General features: G+C 38.9%; 1 protein-coding gene across 6 annotated transcripts in view; it reads left to right on the top strand.

Moving 5' to 3' along the window:
- The window catches only part of CNTNAP5 (contactin associated protein 5), a 264,296-nt gene that overhangs the window by 116,484 nt on the left and 125,143 nt on the right, over positions 1-22,669 (top strand). For all 6 annotated transcript variants that reach the window (XM_015289821.4, XM_046943625.1, NM_001048079.2 and 3 more), the window contains exons 5-9: positions 2,101-2,304; positions 3,688-3,872; positions 7,079-7,222; positions 19,552-19,816; positions 22,416-22,565. In XM_015289821.4, the coding sequence (XP_015145307.1) occupies positions 2,101-2,304; positions 3,688-3,872; positions 7,079-7,222; positions 19,552-19,816; positions 22,416-22,565 (948 nt within the window). The remainder of the gene's footprint in view (positions 1-2,100; positions 2,305-3,687; positions 3,873-7,078; positions 7,223-19,551; positions 19,817-22,415; positions 22,566-22,669) is intronic.

Raw genomic sequence — 22,669 nt, 5'->3', positions numbered from 1 at the left:
TGAGATCAGAACTGTCCTAGAAGTTGTTACATTGTAGCTTAGAGTTAAACTTTTGAATACAAACCTCTTTACATCTTAGTCCAGTTTATATTAAAAAAGAAGAAAAATATGAAAAAACCCACCCCAAAACAAACCATTATTTCTGTTTTTAAGAGATAAAAATGAAAGTACCATTAAACCCCAAGAAGTTGGAAGAACTCTCAAAGGAGCTTAAAAGACTAAAATCAACATCTTTAATCACAATACAATTGCTGACCTGGAAGTCTTGGTTGTTTTACATGTGGACCTTTAAGCTATTTTTAAAAGAAAATGAAAAACTGATTGCTTTAGATTATCATTAAAATGAGGTTTGCAAACAAAGATAGCCTTTACTCTTTCTTCTTTGTTACTGCAAAGATATTCTTTGTCTTTATACATGTATCCCAGTAGTTTAGTAGCATGGCAAACACTTGTTCAGATTTTCCTTCTTCCAGTGTTATTTTTCTTAACAAAGAAAGATTTTTCTTAACAAAGAAAGAACTGATTTATAGAATTTACATATTTATAATTTACAAGTAGATACTTTATTCATAATTTGTGCCAAATTAGATTTGGATAGAACTTAGAATTGAATTTATGTAGGTTGCTCAGAAAGGAATGCTTCCTATTTATGTCCACAGAGACTGCAGTGGATACAAAGAGCACAATAACATTATTTGATAGAGCAAATTCTCAGTTACAAAACACTGTTGTAGATATCTTTCAACATTGTCGCAACCATTAGCTATGCATTTTCATCCACAATGAATCAAGAGAGTGCATGGTCGTCCTTGTAAAAATGTGCACTAGCAGAGGTGACGCACTGTTTTACAGCTGCTGTAACAGCCTCGTTGCTAGGAAAAACGTTGGCCATGCAGTCCAATTTTCACTTTGCTAACATCCACTATTTGGTCTCCATAAATGTTCAGCAAGCGTCAATGAATGTCAGTGGGTGCCATTTTGGAGGAATTTAGTGACACGCCTTTGCTTCATATACAGTTCCATGTCAGACAGCATTCTATCAGACTGACCTGCTGCTGTCTGTTGCACAGCAATAAGATGTAATAAGTATATAGGAGGGAAATTCAACCTCTGCCATACCACCACCATCTGCCTCTGATGTTGTGGACCAATGTAATAAAATAGGAGGCATTACTTTTGGAGCTGTCCTTGTATGCATCAGTCACATTTCACTATGGTGCTTAATTTAAAAGTACCTAAAATTTTCTTGTATATGGAGAAAAAGAAAATAAGATTTTCCAAAAACATATTTTACTTAGAATACTGTTCTGTTATGCAAAGCGCGTATTGTGGTTTTCTGTGCTGAAGGAAGTATTTATTGAAATTGAAGAGCCGATAGCTTGTTTCCCATCATTGTGATGAGGTTTTAGACGCTGGCTGAAGAGGAAAGTATGTTTTTAAATAGGATTTTCAAAGGTGTGTAATCAGTTTAGATGCTCAGTTCCCATGAAATCCCTTCAAAAGTTTTTTTGAATTGATATTTGAGCAGTTCTGCCAGCCTACTCAATTTGCATGCAGAAACATGGTTGATAAATGTCCATCACAAGCAGGCAGCCAACCCTAGAGGCTAAGATGGAGCTTATTTGGATGCCAAGGTAGATGCAGATATGGCCAACATGCAAAAACATCTCACCAGGCATTTCTGAAGCTACAAAACCTTGAGTGAGAGCTCAAATAATTCAAAGTGATGAATAATATCCTGGATGTGTTTAAGAGACAAACAACAAATGTGACAAGGAATGCTCTAGAGATCTGAATCTAAAGGCAGGTTTGTTTTAAAAAGTCAAGTGACAAAACAAACCTTACATAAGAAGGAGGAGGAAAGGTGCAGAGTACTTCTGTTTTTTCATAGTGTTTCCTTTCTCTGGAACAGAGCAAGAGGGATTATAAATGGATGAAATGTGGTGTGGTTCCAGGGTTGCACAGCTGCTATGTATGTCCTGTGGATTTACACTTCTGCGAATACCAAGCTCCAAGCAGTAATTGAAACAATCCTGAAATGTTATGATCCCTCTCCTGATGCTGTCTCTCCTCTTCATTTTGTCATCTTCTGTTCTCCAGAGTCAGATATTGCAGACTTCGATGGCAGAAGTTCCCTCCTCTACAGGTTCAATCAGAAGCTTATGAGCACGTTCAAAGATGTGGTTTCCTTAAAGTTCAAGAGCATGCAGGAGGATGGAGTCTTATTCCACGGAGAAGGACAACGTGGAGACTATATTACCCTGGAATTGCAGAAAGGGAAGCTCTCCTTGCACATCAACCTGGGTGAGGGCAATTAAGCTTGCTGGTTCACATATTACTCTAACAAAGATTGTCGTAGTTTGCTTTTTTTTTGGTTATGTTGAGCACAGTCTAGAAACTTCAGTTCAGACCAGTAGTGATTCTATGGCTTGGGGTTCAAAGGGTTTATCATCTTATTTTTCTGTTATGTAATCAAAACTTTGCAGAGAATACAGAAATGAAATCTCTTTGATCAAAATATTGTGTACGTGGATATTGCATTGTTTCTAGAGATGGTTGCAGTTGAGCACTGTGAATATCTGGAAGACTATCACTATGTGATCATGTTGGGTTGCAGGGGCAGATGAAAGACTGGATTAGTTTCTCTCTGTAGAAAAGTGCTTGCTTTTTCCTGGTGAATACACTAAAGCACTTTGATGTTAGGTGCTACTGTAAGTAGGAGTGATCAATCTCTATCCTCTAGCCTTATTGCAAAATCTTCATTAGCTTCAGTTGTGGGAGAGCTGTGGTTATTGCCTCAGCAGTCCCTGCTGACTCACATATCTCATACTGATTTGTCCTCCGCTCCCAAATGTTTCGTGCTGGGATAAGAATAAGATATAGTTAAATATATTGTTACTTCTTCCTCAGGAGAGGCATTGTGAATGCGTCATCTCAGATAAGAGTTATTTTCCTTCAGCAGTAGCCCCAAATCTGCAGATTTTAGCCATTTCATATCATCTGCGTGTATTCATGTGCCACAGACAACGGTTTTGATGTGTGCTCTTCAGTGTGCCTGCATCTTGACTGACAGTTTTGGAGCGTGTCTTCTTTCTATTCTGCTGGGATATATATAAAAAAAAAAAAAGGACATACACTCCTTTTCAGACCCTCTGATTTAAGTTTTTAGATATGCAACCAGCTGGAATACAGAAGAGTGCTACAAATCAGTGAGGTTAGGGCCTAAATATTTGTATGATTCTTGATCTGAGCTTGTGGAGATCTAGAATGGGTTTAAGAACCTTTTTGAGCTAAGTGAAACCCTTGCATTCATGCTGCCTCACCGATTTGTGATTGTATTGCTTGTTTTTCCTCCAAAAATAGTCAGATGCAATATTCTCATTAAAATATGAGAAAAGCACATAGTTGCAACTGAAGCATCAGGAGTAGTCTTTTTTGTGTGAGAATAGGCAGCAGATTTTAGTGCTCTCAAAAGGAGCTCTTGAGACACCAAAGAAAGAAATGTGTGTGTACATGCAGGTATAAATGAGAGACACAAAGAACCTAAGTAAAGCTTTATGAAAAGTCTGTTTCTGGACAGAGTTCTAGTTTGCTTTTAGTAGCACATGGGCTCATCTTGAGCCCTTAGTCTTTGGATAAGGGCGTTGAGGTAACTCTGGTGTCTTACGCCTGTTTCTGCCCCTCCAGGGGACTCCAACCTGCATTTCACTAACAGCCACACATCCGTCACCCTGGGCAGCCTCCTAGATGACCAACACTGGCACTCGGTTCTCATAGAGCGCTTCAACAAGCAGGTGAACTTCACAGTGGACAAGCATACTCAGCATTTTCGAACGAAGGGGGACTCGGATCATTTAGATATCGATTACGAGGTGTGTGAAACCCTTTTGATGAAAATCTGGGAGATGAGGCTGAACTAGTGTAAAATGAATGTGATGGAAAATATGCATTCAACAAAACTGTTTCTTTCCAGCAGAGATCTCTTCTTTATTTAATGTTTCCTTCCCAGAAAGCTCCTTTAACAAGCATAAAGTACATTAGTGCAATTCTACATGTGACAGCCTTAGTAAATAACCAGTCTGTTGTCATATACTCACTGGATTATGATTATATTAAAAGTACGTGAGAATTTGATTTAAATCTATATACCTGCCTTGGTGGAGGTCAGGGGTTCTGGCCAAATTTCCAGGGAGCACTCTCATACACAGAAAGAGGTTCTGTGACACCATCTCCAATATTATTTCAGTGGGACCATTGAACACCATCCCTGCATCCTGCATCTGATTGCCATGACTAAGGGAATCCTCGCTCTGCGCTGTGCTTATCCAGCCGCCACCTTACTCAAATGACTCTGTGTAGAGATGAGCAGGTAGAGACTACTCCTTCCTTTTAGAAGTGGAAGGCCCTGACAAAAATGGTCGAAAGATCTGGCAGTGACCCAGGTCCCTTCGCATCTAGGGGTGTGATTCTGAGCATACTGATGAGCAGAAGAAACATCCTTCCTTCCTATCAAACCCAGTCTGATGTACTCCTCTGTGATGAGTCCAAAGTGTGGCAGAGTGAAGCAATTCAGTACTTATGATTCATAGTGAAAAATAACTAAAAAATAAAAATCAGCAACACTCTTATATCATCATATCTATATGCAAGACAGTTCTTCATTTGTTCTTTCCACTTATACACACCTACTTGCAAATTATACATGTTCATTTTTATCCCCGTGTGCTTGTCTACCAAGTTTTGCTAGTCCATGAGGCACGAGGTCATGCTTGCACAGTCAGAGCCATCACCCTGTCTGGATGCATTGAGCTGTCATGGTTCATTTCTCCGAGACCAGAAGCTTCCTCTCTGCACTTTGAATTCATTTCTCTAGAAAAGATCTATTCCCAGTGCATGTTAGTGACAAATGTGAGTGGCTCGGCAGTGGCAGGTGCCTGCTTTCTGCTCCTCTCATGTTCCAGCTGAATTTCCCCTCCTTGCCTTTCACAAAGCAGGGTGAAGAAAGTGGTACCCATCTCTGTTAAAAGTTTTTCTGAACACATTTGATAAGGGAAGTAGGAAAATGTTCCTAACCATTTGGGTAGTAAGATTCTGGAACAGCTACAGACAACACCAACCAGAGTCAAAGCTATGTATGCTGTTGAGGTGAAGTTTGGGAAGCCCAAGCAATTGAGTCATCAGCTTTCCTAATTCCAGAATCATAAAATTTTTTGTTTCCAAGATTGATGCCAACTAGGGAAAACTCAGGCTCCGATGTAATTTGCAGAACATTTTTCTAGATGTTCTGAAATGGGAAGCATAGTGAAGATTTTCAGCAGAAGTAAATCAGCATGTCAGCACTGACCTCTGTGGCACTCAGTCCTGGCCCCTAGTGCTCAGTATTTTATACAACGTATTTTCTTCCATTTGCACTGAAATGGCCTTTCAATTGAACATGACACCAATATATTCTAATGAAAGTTTATCTCAGCACACCTTGGGGATTAAAGGCCTTACTGAGGGTAAAATAAACCCATTAGTTTGATGATTAAAATTATTACCAATCACAAAGAAAACAGTTTTCTTTATAATGCACTGGTATAATTAATATTGATTTTTCTTCTGGTTTTGAAACCCAATGCAGAGTCCCTAAACAGGAGATGGAAAGAACAGAACATGAAAAAAGGAAAGTGTGGTGCTTTAAGGAAGAACTAATGATTCTCACTGGAAAAAAAACATTGCTACCACATAGGCCCTCATGCCAATAGCAAACCTGCATGTGATGTAAAGTAGCAGTCTGTTCACTCTTTATTTCTGCGAAATTATCAACTAATACAACTGAGGCACAAGTTCATTAAGGACTTGTTTTCAGAGAAGCGCTATCAAGGTTATCCAGGGAGATTTAATGTGCTTATGTATCTTGGCTTGCTAGATGGAGTAGGAGGAAAAATAACCCCCAAATTTCCCTTTACTTTTGTAATAATGAGCTGAGGCATTAGGATTAGCAACAGAGGAATAAGGCTGACCAGGTTCCAGCAGCCATCAGCATCTGTGGTGCCTCACAGCACTTCTTGTGTGTGCTGCGGTAGATGCAGTAGGGTTGCAGCACAGCTCCCAACATGCTGGAAACACAGAAGTGTGGGGGCTGCAGAATCCTCCCTTGCATTGTATCATTCATGAAGCTGCTTCCTGCAATGGGAAAATGAGGGGGAAAAAAAAGAAAAAACAAACAACAAAAAAAGAGGTATAGCCAGTAAGATTTTGCAAAAAAGGCTAATTAGAAATGAGCTGTGTGTCTGGAAAATGGAAATATGCTTGACAGAAGTTTTAGGCTTGGAGTTGGTGTTGTGTTAAAGGGCAATATTCTGAGTGATGCCAGCTTGGCACGGGAGGTCCAATTGCGTTCAGTATATGAATGATCACCATTATGGATTTACAAATAGTGCAAAGGGATTAGTTGTTATCTGTGTAATACCAGCATATGCCAGTACTTAAATAATAGACAATCTTAACTTTTGTTTAAACGTGTAACCTGCAGTACTTTTTCATCACACTGTTCACTCCCAAATACTGTGTGCAAGCCCAAACCATAGTGAAATCTAAGGCAAAACATTTGCAAGATGCACATGGGGTATTTTGCGAGTGTGATACTTCCCTCCACTGGCTGAATCCAGAACTGTTCAAATACTTGGTGGGTGGAAAGGTGTGACTCCAGCTCACAGGTACTTCCATTGCTCTGTTGGAAGTTTATTTCCCTATTGCTCAGTGTTTCTTGGCTGCTGTGCTTTGCTTCTCAGTCTCCTGGTCAGAGGGGCCATGGATTGGAGAGTGAGTGTTCATGGTGGAGGACTGGTTGATGAGGTGGTACATAATGGCACATGAAAGCCTTTTGCAAATGAGAGAGCTCTCTGTGGCAGCAGTGTTTCTCAAACAGCTGTAATGCTACACTGTCTGTAATTCCCATGATGGGCAGCATGTGCTCTACTCTGTGTTCAGATTTGATGCTGTAAACATGATTTGTCTCTGAGATAATATGCCAATTGGCTGTATTGGGCTTTCGGAGTGGTAACTTAAATGCTGCTCTTGTTCTTTCCAAAAGCTCAGCTTTGGAGGCATTCCTGTCCCAGGGAAACCAGGAACCTTTCAGAGGAAAAACTTCCATGGCTGCATTGAGAACCTTTATTACAATGGAGTCAATATAATTGACCTGGCAAAAAGGCGCAAACCTCAGATCTATACTGTGGTAAGAGACAATGATGTTTGCTTTCCTTCTTACTTCCCTGCTGTTGGTGCTGCTGGCTGTATTGAATGAATGGAGTTCAGATTTAGATAGCTATCACATATTTAGTTTGTTAAAATAGTATTACTGATGTTAGCACTGACTGCTGTGGTGGGACATATTAAAAGATACATGTGTAAATTAATGAGTTTCTCTGACTTTGTAAGTATATTAGAATTTGTTTGGAGAAACTTTTTACTTCCTTCTGCAAGATGAAAATATATCTTTCTGATGGTGTGAGAAGTAACAGAGTTCTTTGTCTGAATAACTCAGAATATTATTTTCTGAGCCATTCCATGTCTCTGTTGTTGCGTACACTAGAAGCAAAGTTTTATTCTGCTGTTTCATTTGGTATTATAGAGACAAATGATTGTTTTTCTTGCTATCAAAAATGTTTTCCTTTGCACCAACCCCTTACATTCAACCTATTATTAACAGCTCTGAAAACCATTCACCTGTTTCTAATGTCTCTAAATGTGAGAGAGCAGGGCTGAAAGAAAAGGAATTAGTCTTATCTAGGCTACTAAGATAAGGTATACAAGTAACTTCACACCTCATAGTGTCCAAAGTTACAAATTTATTTAAATGTAGCGTAAGCAAAATAAACTACATTTTATATCGTAATTACAGAAAGCAGTGCACTCTTGTGCAGTGTTCAGAAATGTTAAATAATTCAGCTCTTTGTTTTGCTTAAGCCTTACTCCTTCACCATGTTTGCTATCAAGCCATTGGCTAATAGTATGTCTTTGGAGAATACTGAGGAAAAAGTACTTCTGGCTTTCATTACATCTTCTGGTTTGCAGTAAGGTGTTGAACAGATTGAAGCTGCAACAGAGCAAACCAGAAGGCCAAGAGAAATCCTTACCTTACTCACTTTCCCCGCCTAGGGCTAGACTGAATACACAGGGAAACAGAAAACAGAATGTGGGTAGGTATGAAGTCCAGCATCACGTTGCTGGCAGTTAAGATTGTCTCCAGGATTCTCCCCTAGCATGAGACTGGGAGACTTTTCTTTAATAACTCAAGTTTGATTCTTTTGACTCAGGACTCTGAGGTATAAATCTTACGAACTGTGTTAAATTGCTCTTCCTCTCAGCTTACTTTCGAAGGGGAGAAAAGAGACCTGGTCTGTTTCTTAGGTCATTAAATAGCTAGTTGGTTGGTTGCTTTTTTTTTTTTTTGGTCAGGTGGGTAATCTGAAGGTCTTCCTAAAGGGGAAAAGAAAAACTTCGAAATGTAGTTTTTCTCTTTTGGGTACTGTCGAGGCGCAATAGAGCCCTAAGCAATTAAAGTCCTTTTATCACAATACTTAATTCAGTTAATGCTAGATTGAAGGTCTAGAAATCTTTCTTCTTTAGTCAAGGTAAAATAAAGGGGATGTGCCCCAATTCTTCTATCTCCCGCACAGATGTGATGGTTTTAAAGAAAATGTTTTTAAGACTGGCTGCTCTACTGCATTTTGCAAAATTTGTGAGCTGTTATGTTCTGTGTCTGTGACACTTAGTTTACACACACAGTACCCAGAAAAGTTACTGCATTCACAAATGCCTCATATTCATGTCTGAAAATCCTTCCATAGTAAGCTTCTCCTCCAAATCTGGTATCTTCCAATATTCTTTCCACCACAGCTGTTTATCTCCTCTGGCAATTTTCAGGTACTTCCAGCCATCACAAGTTAATCTCCCTCTCCCTTGCTCTTCCCCACGCCTTAGCCATTTGCTTATTCAAATTAAAATACCTTGTTCTTGCTAAATATACTTCTTTGTCTGCCAGATTTCTTCTGCACCTAAATGCAGAAATACTTTAAATTTGGAGTAAAAGCTCCAAGTTCATTGAGGTTTTCAAGCAGCAATCCATATCCCTAGGGAGCTACAAGCTTCTAAGCTTTCTGTCTCTGTAGTTACTAAGGCTGTCTGGAATAGAAATGCAATTAAAGGAACAGCACAAGAATAGAATTAAATATATCAAGGGCTTTTGATCATTTCTTCCAACAATCTCTGATCCCTCTCCCCAATCTGGAGATCGCCATAGAAGGTTCTGTGTTGGTAGTCCACAAAATATCTTTGTCTCCAAACAAAAGGTATGTAAGGACAAACTGAACAGATTGGGATTAGAAAGCCATTAGCGCTCAGAGACATGATTTTTTTTTTTTTGCCTCCGAAGTGGAGGTGGCCTTCAACACTCAGACTCTGCTTCATTCTGTGTCCATTTGGGAACACTGACACAGTGAGTCAAACTTTGAATTTCATACCCAGCAACTTCTTTTTTTTTTTTTTTATTGTTGTTATTTTGGTTTTTTACTGTTCACGTCTTTCGAGTGATGTGTCGACTTTAGAGGTATTTATTTCCTGTTATGAAGTTCCTCATCCATGTAAATAATGATCCTGCATCAGCTGCACTTAAAGTCAGGGGAAAAAACTAGAGGTCGTCAATGACAGTACTGTGCTATGTCATACTCTTGGGTTGTGGGTATGTTTATCATTCTGCCTGTTCTTTTCTGTAACTCATTTTGCCCTCTTGAGAAAGCATCTTAAGATAATAAGGCAACCAATCTCTTTTGGACTGGCATTTGCTTTCAGAAATTTTATTTGGTATTCCCTCACATTTCACCTCTCTCTGTGGTAGCCCATTTGGCCAGGCCATCTACATTCTATCTGGTGCTCTTTCTGTCTCCGATGTTGCAATTTTTTTTAATTATTATTTATTCCCTTATGTTCTTGAGTGTAGTGAAATACCAGGGGATCTTTTATTTTTCTCTTTTATTTTTTCTCCTAAGCAGTTACTGGTTTAAATTGCAAGTGGTATTAAGAAGTCAATTTTCTGTAATTAACACTTTCGCAATCGTAAAGCTATATCCTTGGGAAGCCTTTGCAAATACTTTAATAATTTAAATATCTTTCCTATTAATAGTTGTGTCTAGGTTCTCAATATGAAAGAAGCACAGAATGCTCATCATGAGGAATTGTACAGCAGCCACTCGCTCTTCCTGGGCTACTAGTTAGGAGCAGGAAAACATGTCAGCAGGAGCTACACTTACAAGAAACAGAACAGTGTTCCCCATGGGATACTTGAGTTATTGATATCTGAGATGCTGAAGCCCTTGTTGAAGGATTTGGGGTATGCTAAGAGTGTGTAAATTCAGGAGCAGACTGGATAAGATTTAGAAAGATGAATCCATTAATGATTGCTAAATAATGGAAACATTGTCTGACTGAAGGAGTAGTTAGTGGAAAATAGTTAAAAAAAACTTGGAGATCACTAGCAGGAGATGTCAGGTGTGTTTGTGTTGTTCTTGTATTCTTCTTCAGACAGCCATCTATAAATGCTGATGAAGGCAAGATGGACCTTAGGTCTGCCACAATACAACTGCTGTTACATGAGGGTACAGACCTTTTTTTAAGGTGATGCTCACTACAGTGCCTGGTGTCACTTGATTGTAGACAGAGGACAGACTGTAGGCAATCCCCAGATTCATACACTTCTTACAGATGAGAATAGATAAATTTAAAGAGCAATAACTATTTCCTTCTCAGTACTAAATCCAAAGGGAAGTATCTCTGGCAGAGTAATTTAGCCACCAGTGTCTACTTAGATCTGTACTCAGATTTGTACCACTAGAAACTACCCTAATATGAAGACCTGTGACCCGGGTGTAAGTCTTTTTCTGTCTCAGTGGCTTATGGTGCCAAAGTAGACAGCTGTCAAGCTAAAGGAGGGAAATGAAGAGGTCATGAAAAGTTGTAGTTACTATCTTGTCAATATTCTACTGTATGTATTTGGTGAAATTGAGGAAAACACTCTCCCTTTCTCTTCCTTTACCTTTGCCTAATAGGAATTGGAGTTGTATTTTTATTTAGCAGACTAAACCATACACTGACTTGAGAGGAGTGCAGGATATTTGTACGTTAGAAGCTGTCGGCCCTCAGACATGCTTGAATTTCTACGTCAGCCTGTAGTGTTGAATCTGGGACTGACAATTCAACACAGCAAGGGATGTGATGACATGTAAATGCATCACTGTAGTGCCTCAGGGAAATAACCAATTGCCAGCATCAAAGAGCAAGGAGAGATACCTAGTGACAGGAGAATGTAAACTAATAATTCATTCCCTTTATAGAGAATCCAAACATGCTATTTTATCAAGCTGGTTTGAGATACCTTCATCTTGAGAAGAATTTGCTTGTCTATACACATCTCCTTTTACCAAAGTGTTCTTGTAGTGTTAATTTATATGTGAATGTCAGACTGGTAATTCATGAAGGCCTCTACTAGGGTTTGAAGAACCAGAAATTTGATACATAAAAGATTTTTTTCTCTTTTAGTTTTCAACTGCAACTAGACTGTAGGAAAGATAAAGAAAAAAATGAAACTACTTAGTGACATTTTTCACAAATTCCTATAAGTCTAAGGTGAATTTATTAAAAAGAAAAAAAGGTTTTATCCAGTTATTTAATGGTTAATGTGTGTGATTAACAACTGTTAAAAAGGGAACGACTGAGTTTGCTGTTCTTTTGATAAAGCACATGAAATCAGATTCTGGAAATATCTGGTTCCTGTAAAAATATCTTTTTATGCTTTCTTCTATCTACCCACCTGCTCTCTGTTTTCAGATGAGTCTCCTTCACAACATACCAGCACTATAGGACAGCAAGAAAGTCTATATAAAGAGTATTCGTTTTAAGGTCCCATTTTATTGTTGCTCAATGATGTGACAGAACTGCTTTGGAGGAAATTGTCACCTCAATCAAAGTCTTGAAATAAAGTATATCTAAATTACAATTTTTCCATTTATTTGAGTTGGCTCTATTTACAATTCTAAAGGCTTTCAGTTTGTAAATATTTAATCCATCATCTAGCTGCAATAATGCACTTTCCTTTTCTTGATAAAATAGTTTGTGTTAGGATGTTGATAGTTGTGAAGAAGCCAATAGAAGCAAGTCTTTCAGCGAGTTCTACTGAATGACAAAGTTCTGAGCAAACAAGGCCTCTTTTGAAAGTCATTAGCCTTCAGCAAATTGCAGGTTAGAAACAATTCAGAGATTAATTTATTACATGATCTGTGTAGTCAAAGTGAGTGAACAGGGCAGTTAGTACCTGCTGAGCAGAGGAGCATGTTACAAGGAGGGAGGTGATAAGGCAGTTTGTCTCTGTAGGAGAGCAAGAGAGATGGCTAATTATTGTCATTGGAGTTAGTAGGAGATAAAGAAAGTGGGGAGAGAATGTACTTTATAGGAAAGTCAAGGCTTAGATGTCTTCTTTTAGGGTCTTATTCCAACTGGCAAGGCCCAGCCTGATGTTTGGCTGCCTAGAAAAACAAGAGTGCAAGCCGACCACTATCAGTGAGGAGCCTGAAGTCTAGGCAATTCTTACCAACCATTTAGGTCGGTGCTGTGATATGATACACAAATGACTGGAATTTGAAAGAGGAAAGTTTAATAAAGAAAACTACTAATAAAAATCTGATCAGAATTTCTTTCTATGCATTTCTCTATTTTGAGGTAGATGTGACTCTGTTTTAACAATAATAGTAAAAAAAATCTCCTTGCTGCTGTTTTGTTCCAGGTAATAAAACGTAATAAACTGCAGATCAGTTTACCCTGAACTGGAAGAAAAAAAAATAAAGGGCTTGGATTATGCTATTTTTGCCTCCTTGATTTTAGATATCTATCTTAAGTCACTTCTAGCAAGGTGATTTTTGAAAGCCTGGCTTCATTCCTGTTCATTATTTAAAGGAGGGAAAATACTAAGTGATCCATATTTTGTTTGCATTTCCTACTATATACTTATGGTCCTTTTCCTTTCTCTCTCTGTGTAAACGATGTATGATTTTTTCAAATTGGCTTTATATTTGCTCCTATCTTTTGCCAGCAACACTTAGCTACTGTGACATAAAATGAAACATCAAAGTACAGTTACTGTGATCATAAAAATGGTAAGATCCTTAGTTCCTTTGTTGTTCAGTGACCTAGTCAGGTTAAGAGATAGAGGATGCCTGAGCTAAAGAATATCCAGAAATGTCTAACCATGCATCTCATCCCTGATTCTGTCACAGTCAAAATATTTCAATTTTTTTTGGAAGCTTGCATTTTGTTAAATGCTACTGTTTCCACATAGGGACATTATCTTAATGTAAATTAATGTAAATAACTAAAATCAACATGATAGTTTCCTTTTTGTTGATACATGTCATGTCTAGGGTCAGTGAAGATGGGAGTTATCTGTCATGAGGATGATTAACACAAGAATGTGTTAATTTCAGAGAAAACTAGGTCAGGATAGCTTTCAGGTATCCATCATGAAATTTAGATCAGAGAAAGAGAAACCCACATCAGTATAAGAGCTTCTCTGAAAGTCTGATCCCTTCTGCCAGGGTGGAGTAATTGCTCACTCAGAGGACAAATCCTAGCTCAAGTAACAACATACATTTTGGTGCTCCCACATCTCATTTGAAGACAATTTGCATCAACGTGCCAGCAGCCTGAAGCTGGTATCTCACTTAGCAGTGTCTTGATTTGAGATGCTTTTTTAAGCCTGTATATGTCTCGTGATAATTTTGCTTGAGACAGTTACTTTAAAAACAGTAAAGCTTCCCAAGATTCCCCATTCTTGGAATCCAGTTACTAAGAAGTGACAATCTTTCATCTTACCATTTTAAAACTATCAGAAATCACTTTTTTTCTTCTATTACTCTCTTTACAAATTCATCTGCAACCTCACTCATCGCAGCTAGAAATAGCCTTCCAATTTTCAACCTGGAAATATTCTTGCCAGTTTATTCTCGTTTATATCTCAGGCAGGGCTGGGATTTTAGTTCCCTTACCTGTCATGTGAAATCTTCCTTTCTAACCCTCTACAGAAAACTAGATATCCTTTTCATTGGATAGTATCCATAGAATCATTAATGAGGAAGCTTAGTGCCTATTTGATGCTTCAACCCACAGGTAGAGGGAGAGGTTAGAAATAGTCATTTATTTGTTCTTCCTTTTCAAGCTGTGATCTTGGTCTGTGTTCTTTGGTAGGCTAAATGTTGAGGATTTCAGTTCAGCTGTTGATTTGAGTAATTTCCCAGCACATATTATTTTTGATTAGTATTCCATGGGAGCAAGGAGGATGTATAAGAAACTTACAATAGAATCATAGAATGGCTTGGTTTGGAAGAGCCCTTAAAGATTATCTGGTTTCAACCCACCTGCCATTGTAGCTGTCCTCAGCCAGAAAAAGCTGAAATGGTTCATTAAGCTTATACAGGTTTTATTGCGGTCCCACAGAAGTCACTGGATAGACTTCAGTCAGTTTCAGATCAGGCTTATGGTTCAAAAAGTGGTCTTCTGTGTAATCCACTATTATCCTCATCACTTAGCAACTGTGTTCTTTCATTCTCTTTTTTTATAGGAGAGATGCTGTTTCTTTCTTAAAATGCCATAATGTGCTGACACTTGTTCAACAGCTTAGACAAGGACAAGCTCTGCAACTATACAGCTTGTGCAGAAATCTGGGGTGTAAAGAGTACTCTTTTCTTGTAGGACTGCAATCTTATGTGTTATGGTAGCTTTTGAACGTATTGTGAATAACTCAATTTAATTTATAGGTTCAGATAGTTTCTCATGTAAGAATAGTAAAAACTCTCTTAGAAAGATTTAATTGCTTATCAGCGGAATTGTTAATCAGTCTGGAGACATTGGACTCAGTGGAATTCTCAGATGCCACATCATAGCTGGAGTTCCCAGCAGCTGTGTAGGGCTGATCATCTTCTCAAGGGATTACAATCTTCTTATCCCATTTTCTAGCCAATGAACATTTACTTTTCAGTTAAATGGGGTTCAGTTATAAAATCAAGTGTCTGCCAGAAATCTTGCATGTGCCCTGGAGAGTTCCAGGACTGCTTCCAATTAAAGCAAAATGTTCCTGATAAGAAGCAAGTTTAGAGGGAACTGTTTACTTTTCTGACTAGACCTGCTGGAATAATTCCTTTAAGGATATAATTCAGGGCAAATTTAGCAGTTTTTATAATTGGAAACTGTCTCATTTGTGAATGAAAATTTGCTGTTGTTTCTTTTTCAAATTTTCATGCTACTGTCCCTAGGAAGGAAGAATCATAGAATGGGTTGAAAGGGACCTTTAAAGATCATCTAGTTCCAGCCCCAGCTGTTTTTTATTTCCCCAACAAGCTGACTGAGGGGACCCTTGGGATAGCAGCCTATGAGTGCTGGTGAACAGAGAGGATGGCCACTGGCCTACTGGTGGAGTGTGCCTCCCTTCTCAAGTTTCCTTTCTTAAAGAGCATGTTTAACTGATTTAAGTTCCCATGATACAAGTTAGTTTCTTTAACTTTTCTTTTTCCCAACTTCTTTGGCTAGCTTTTAGGTCTAAAATTATTTTTCTTAGAATCATAGAATTGCTCAGGTTGGATAAGACCTTAAAGATCATCAAGTCCAACCATAAACTAACCATACTACCCTAACTCTAATGACCCTCTGCCAAATCACGTCCCCGAGCACCACATCTAAACAGTTTTTAAACACATTCAGGGATGGTGACTCAACCACCTTCCTGGCGAGCCTATTCCAGTGCTTAACAACCATTTCTCTGAAGAAGTTTTTCCTGATATGCAACCTAGACTTACCCTGGTGCCACTTGAGGCCATTTCCCCTCATCCTGTCACCTGTCGGCAGTGAGAAGATACCAATCCTGCTCTCGCTGTAAGCACCTTTCAGATATTGGTAGAGAGCAGTAAGGTCTCCCCTCAGCCTCCTTTTCCCCAGCCTAAACAGCCCCAGTTCCTTCAGTCTTTCCTCATAGGGCATATTCTCCAAGCCCTTCACAAGCCTTGTTGCCCTTCTTTGGACCTACTGCAGCACCTCAATGTCCTTTCTGTACTGACATGCCCAAAACTGAACTCAGTACTTGAGGTGAGGCCTCACCAGTGCTGAGTACAGGGACAGGATTACTTCCCTAGTCCTGCTCACCACGCCATTCCTGATACAGGCCAGGATGCCATTGGCCTTCTTGGCCACCTGGGCACACTGCTGGCTGACTGTCCATCAGTACACCAAGGTCTCTTTCCATCAGGCAGCTTTCCAGCCGCTCCTCCCCTCCAAGCCTGTAGGGTTGCCTGGGGTTGTGACCAAAATGCAGGGACCTGACACTTGGCCCTATTGAAACTCATACAGTTTACCTTGGCCCATTGATCCAGGTCCCTCTGTAGTGCCTTTCTCCCCTCTGTCAGAACAACACTCCCTCTCAAGCAATTTTTTTTTTTAACCTACACCATTGTCATCTCAATCCTTTAGCAAGGGTAACAAAATTGCCTTTTAGAAGAAATTCCAACTGCCACTCTGAAAGCCAAAGCAAGACTTCCCCAAATGTACAGAGAACATGGCAACAAAGCCTTTGTGTGTTCCCACCTGCTTGCTCTTGTGGCAGGTGGGATCACACCTATGCTATTTTTAGTCACGGGGGCTGCAGTGCCTGAAGTCTTTGCTGGCTTAGCACGGCAGGGATAGCATAGGTCCTTTCAGAATGTCCCGGCATGGGCCATGGGTTCACTCCATGCTTTCTTGCAAATCCTGCCCCGTTACAAGCTTTCTGTGTAGTGCAAATGACTAGAGAGTGTTACTGAGTTTTGGAAGGAGTTTAAGACTAGTAGCACGTATTGAGAACCTGATATCAAAAGCAGGTGGAAACTTAGCCTTACATTTGGGCCCATGCATGTGCATCTGGGATAATTTGCTTTAAAACCTATGATATTATTACAGACAGCTGCAACTACACTTACTACTGGCTTATTTTAAGGTCATCTGAAAGTTTGTTATGCATTGCAAACACCTTTTTTCATCTCTAGTTTTCATTTTCATTGACATTAAGTCAGTGCAGTCGTAATTCGTTCTGCTGGTAGGTAGTATCTACAAAGAACTTTGAGACATATATCATGCATGAATGTTGCAAATTCTTCCCTCCACAGTCTTGCATTTTGTTACAGCCTCCCATTGCCAGTGAAGTGAATTAGATATTTGAGTGCAGACACAGACAGTATTTAAAATTTTCTCCAAGCTCCAATATTGTGTATTTATAAGATCTGTAAATGTCTTTACTACTTTGTTTGGAGATACTTGAATTGCTGTAAATGTCTAAGATTCTAAAGATTTGTCATCGCATTTCAATTTGTAAACCTTTAAAATGCTCCAGAGAAAGTTACCTTTATTTGTTTATGTCTTTGCAGTCGACTGCTTTCTGTAATTTGTCTGTCTGTCATGAATTTGATTGAAAATGGAGGTAGAAATACAGCAACAGCAATAACCATGACAACAACAAAGAAAAAACATCCAGGAAAAAAAACAACCAAAAAACCCTCTGGCGTCTCTTATGCAGACAAAACCCAGAGGGTAGTAGAAAAGGCTGAGAGAGCAAATTTCCATTTTGCTTCCCACCTGACTAATGTTCTGATAAGTTTGGATAAGCTTTGGATTATATTTCAAAACTCATTTTAACATGATATACCCATGGATACCTTTTGCATTCTTAAATCTTCTCTGTAGCATTCGCCTAACAAGGCAGGGAATACATAAATTGATATAGATATATATCTGTCAAAGGTTGTTTCATGCAGAGATAAACTCAGTCTCTTTCTGGCACTTTATTTATTTTCCATTTTAGAATAAAGGTTAGGAAGACATTTGAAAGCAATAGGGAACTACTTCCATCAGCTGTCTTAGATTTCAGTAAGGAATTCCCCACGCACTGTACAACTTCTACACATCCATCAAGTACTGTTCATTATAATTATCCTGTTAGAGCGAGGTACCAGCTCTGATGAGAAGTGGTACCATGGAGAAAGCCTTTTACTCAGATGTTTTTTATCAGATTCCAGTTGGTATTTTAGAAAAGCTAGTTCAAAGCAACCTGGCTGCAACACTTGCCTGGAAGTGCTTTGAAAGGCATAGCTCCTTGAATGTGTTCTGTCTTTATCTGTAGTTAAGGTTTTATTGTATGGCTTGAAAGGCCTCATTGGGTAATATGCAGTGGCTGAACAAAACAGCAGAGTTGGTGTTTTACCAGCAGGTATCGCTACTACAATGATATGTGCTGGTACAGATTCTGCTCATTGCTTTGAGTAAATGTGGTGGCAGATAGCACCATTGATTTCAGGGTTGAAAGACTAAGGTATTCAATTAAGGTTAGTGTTGAAATGATGTTGGATTTCACCACTGTTGCTGTATATGTAACTTTTTAATATTACCTCAACGTTTACCTTGTAAATAGTGAGACCTAGCATTGGCCAAGAAATCTAATAGATATTGTTTCATTCCACTATGAATACTGTATTTAAGGGACTTCTAGTTTGAATTTTCTTATGAACTTTGAATTTATTTATTTTTTAATAATCATTTTTAACTGCGTTATTATTAAGTGGACTCCTGTTATTTTGGAGTAGTATAAGGCTGTGTCATGTCCTTTATAGGCTGTGCCACACTGGGTGAATGAAAACATTACCAGTTTACTGCAGGTTATGTATTGAATACTTGGAATATAGCTAGGAAATTTGCTTCATGTTTAGCCCCTTACAATTCAAGTAAACGTGGGAGACTTGAATTTAAGGTTTTATGGTATCAGTGTAAGTGGGCAAAAACGTTAATACTATTATTAATAGGTATATTTTGTCTTATATTTAGAATATATCTAGTCCATTTTGGAAGATCCATGTGCATTTGAAGATACTTCCTTTTTTCAGTTGTAGCTTTCTTCACTCGTAGCTGTGTAATTCCATCAGTACAGAGCCAGTGCAAGACCTTTGTATCACATCCCACGGTATGTGAAGGTCCAGGAAAATTTGCTAGAGCTTTAGTAGCAGTTCAGCATAGATCCAAATGATATATAACTAAATTTGGACTTAAAAAATTTGAAATGAGAGGCTCTTGGAAACACGTGGCAGAGACAGCCACATAGAGATGGCCTGTCTGGGCTAGCACTGACTTGCCACAAATATGCCCTTCTGCACCCAGGCATGGACTTGATACAGAACATTCAGAGCATGTCTAAATCCTTCTAAGAACTCAGATTTTTGTTTTGTGTATGTATGTATTTATTTTCTTTTAGAGGTGAGAGTACAAACTTACATGTATGTTTTCCTTGAACAAACAGATGCATACTCTAATGAGATCCAGGACTTTGTCTGAATAAAAATACCCATTTCAGCCTTTAGCACCATTAGAAATCCAATGAATTTATTTAAATATGATTTTCTAAGACTGAAAAAAGTTGTCATATTAATAGTGTTTGCTTTTTATTGTTTGCAGGGGAATGTGACCTTTTCCTGCTCAGAACCACAAATTGTTCCCATCACGTTTGTCAGCTCCAGTAGAAGCTACTTGTTACTGCCTGGCACTCCTCAAATTGATGGGTTGTCAGTCAGTTTTCAGTTTCGAACATGGAATAAAGATGGCTTACTCCTGTCCACTGAATTGTCTGAAAATTCAGGATCTCTTTTGGTTTACCTCCACGGTGGGAGATTGACACTTCTTATTCAGAAAGTGGCAGAAGACCCAGTGGAAATCAGTGAAGGTACTTTATTTTTGTTTTCTCTCACCTTTCCCTATTAAAACACCAAGGGCTTGACTCCACAGGAAGAAAGAATAGCAAAGTAAGGAAGTACTGAACATTCCTTTTTGTTTACAAATTGTTTCTCACTTTTCAGTGGTAGAACCATTCTGTGTAGTTTGAGATATATCTGAATATGGAAAGTTGGCATCCTGAGATCTTCAGGCTAATTGTACTCGACAGCTATCTTAGTCACTGTGTTTTCTAAGTCATGCTAAATCTTCTTCAGTCAGGTCACATGAAGAGCTTCATGCTTCTTGTCCTCATATTGTGCTGAAGTCAGCTGGGAGATAGCTTAGCAGCAGTGCCTTTCAGCACAAGTTAACACAGCTTCAGAGCTGATTTTCTTCCTCTAACTGTTACTTTACATGAGAATACTACCCTTTATGCTCCGCTCAGAGAAGACTGACCATAGGTTTCCTCTCGTCCCAGTCCACCTTACCTGGTTGGCAAGCTGTTTTGTGTGGCTGGAGAGATGCAGGTGGGTAAAATGTGGCTGTATCTCTGGCTTAAAATTCAGGAGAAGTTGCTTGTAAACATTAAACAGGAAGTTGTGCTTTGGCTCCAAGAAACAACAAGAAAATTTCAGACTGTACAACCAGAGTGGCCAGCTGCCATCTCAGTGTGACTTGTATATGCCATACTGGTGACCTGAGCAGAAATATTCTGTCCCAGGGCCGTACACATCCCATACTGCTATGCGCCCATACTGAGTGGGAGACCTGGAAATTTATTACCACGTAGGCTAAATACTTGGATGGATAGTAGGCTGATCGAACTCAGAGGTATGAAGAATAATAACAGTATTTTCTAAAAGAGCATCTGTTTAAAAATATGCAGTATTGAAATATTCCCAGTGCAGAATTAAAGAGGGCAGGTGTGTCTATTAAAAGAAGTAAAGAGAAAATCTGACAGAGCTGTCAAAGCAGAGCTGTTCTTTATGTGTGTTTAGTTCCCTTTTGTAAAAGAAAACGAGGCAGCCGTGCATCTATCCTTATTCATGTGGATTGTTGCAACCTCAGCTTGCTACAACTGAATGTTGAAAACTGAGTTTCAAGCCTTTATTGCAGGTCCTAATGAGATTGTTGACGAAGCTGAGAGACAATGCCAATATTTGGTTGTATTTGTTTTTATGTAGTTCTGAAATTATGAACCTGATCCCAGTCTTTGGTGCCATCCAAAACACTCCTAAACTGCCTACTTACACATTGAAAATATGCGAAAATTGTAAACGCCACCTCCTACGTATGTTGGATGCTCACAATAGACTCGTGCTTGCTCAAGAATGGACCTGGTTTTGACCCAAATGTAACCTGTGTTGTCGTGACATCTTTTCAAATTTAACCACCATATTTCACTTCAAAATTGACTTCTTCTAGCTGAAAACTCATTCACGTTTCTCTGGGAAATTGCTGTCTTATTCTATGAAAATTGTGTCTGTTAGCAGCCATTACTCTGGAAATTGTCTCATTTCCAAATTCACAATGAAATGGCTTTTCATACACTTAACACCCACAATTTTTTTATTTTGTTTTGAGCTGATTGCACACCTCTTTGTGTCACTAAGTGCTCGTTTGTTTCTTCTGAAAGCTACAATAACGAAAAATATCCAATTAGAGAGGGGAATAAGTGCTAATTGCCTCAGCCTGGACTCGGTGACTGCAGTTTGATGATAGCACGTGTGGAACTGTGATTAGGTTACTTTTGATCTTCACTGCTGTATGTGAGTTTATAACTTTGCTCATTGGTTTTCCTGGCTGTTCTAGTAGATGATGTGGAGTTTCTTTTTAGCTTTATGTTGCTATTTCAAGAGCACTGAGATATGGCAATGATTTTTAGAGTATGGAGAGAGGTTATTTCTCACTGTGCATGAGTTTGTAACAGGGAGAAAGGTTACTCAGTACCATAGTCTCCCACATCCCTTCACAGGTTTCTGGACAGAGCAATAATCCCAGCTCTCAGAAAATCCATGTAAAAATCCAATATATAAGAGACTTTGGTACATCTTTCAGTAAGACTGTGTGCTAACTTAGTGCTGAAAAGTTTAAAGGAAAGATTTTAAGAACAAATCCTACTGAAACCTATTCGAGGTTGTCAGCTTTCACATAGTGACTGAGACAGGGTATGACCATCTCACTGAATCTAATCTTAGTCACGTGCTTATTCCCAAAAATGCAACAGAAATCTGCCCTGCATACTCCAATGAGCTATAAGCATTTCCAAATATACTCAAAGTAGACATAATCCCAAAAAACATTAATAATGTACTACCATAAATGTAAAGAGCCCTGCCAGCCTGCTAAGTGCCTGCAGTATAACTAGCAGGTTGGATTAATATGATCTTCTTACATGTTCTCAAAAACTTTCCCCTTCTTGGGCCTTATCTTCTGTGGTAATTTACTTCCAGAAGTAAAAAGTTCTTTCAAACTACCAGTTTTGGCTGTGTTGGATTCTGCTGTACTTTTACAGTCACAAGTTGGAAGCAAAGATTTGAAGAATACAGTTATATCTTGAGTCTCCATTATCACCCTTCATATTTTTCTTTTTCTTTGTTTTTTTCCAGGCACCAATCTCCATGATGGGCTTTGGCATTCACTTAACATCAACGCCAGAAGACATCGCATTACCCTGACACTGGATAACAATGCTGCCACTGCTAGCCATGCAACCACTGTCTCAAGAATCTACTCAGGGAACAGCTACTATTTTGGAGGTAGGTTGTTTCAGATGGACATGTGGCAGGTTTTCATGATGTAGACTTTTAGATGCTGTCCCAGGTGTATTCTGCAGCTAAGAGCAAATTCTGTAATAACTGAT

Source organism: Gallus gallus, chromosome 7 (assembly GCF_016699485.2).
Source record: "Gallus gallus isolate bGalGal1 chromosome 7, bGalGal1.mat.broiler.GRCg7b, whole genome shotgun sequence".
In the NCBI taxonomy this organism is placed as follows: domain Eukaryota; kingdom Metazoa; phylum Chordata; class Aves; order Galliformes; family Phasianidae; genus Gallus; species Gallus gallus.
The sequence above is the reverse complement of the archived record's forward strand: the minus strand, read 5'-3'. Positions and strand labels throughout refer to the sequence as shown.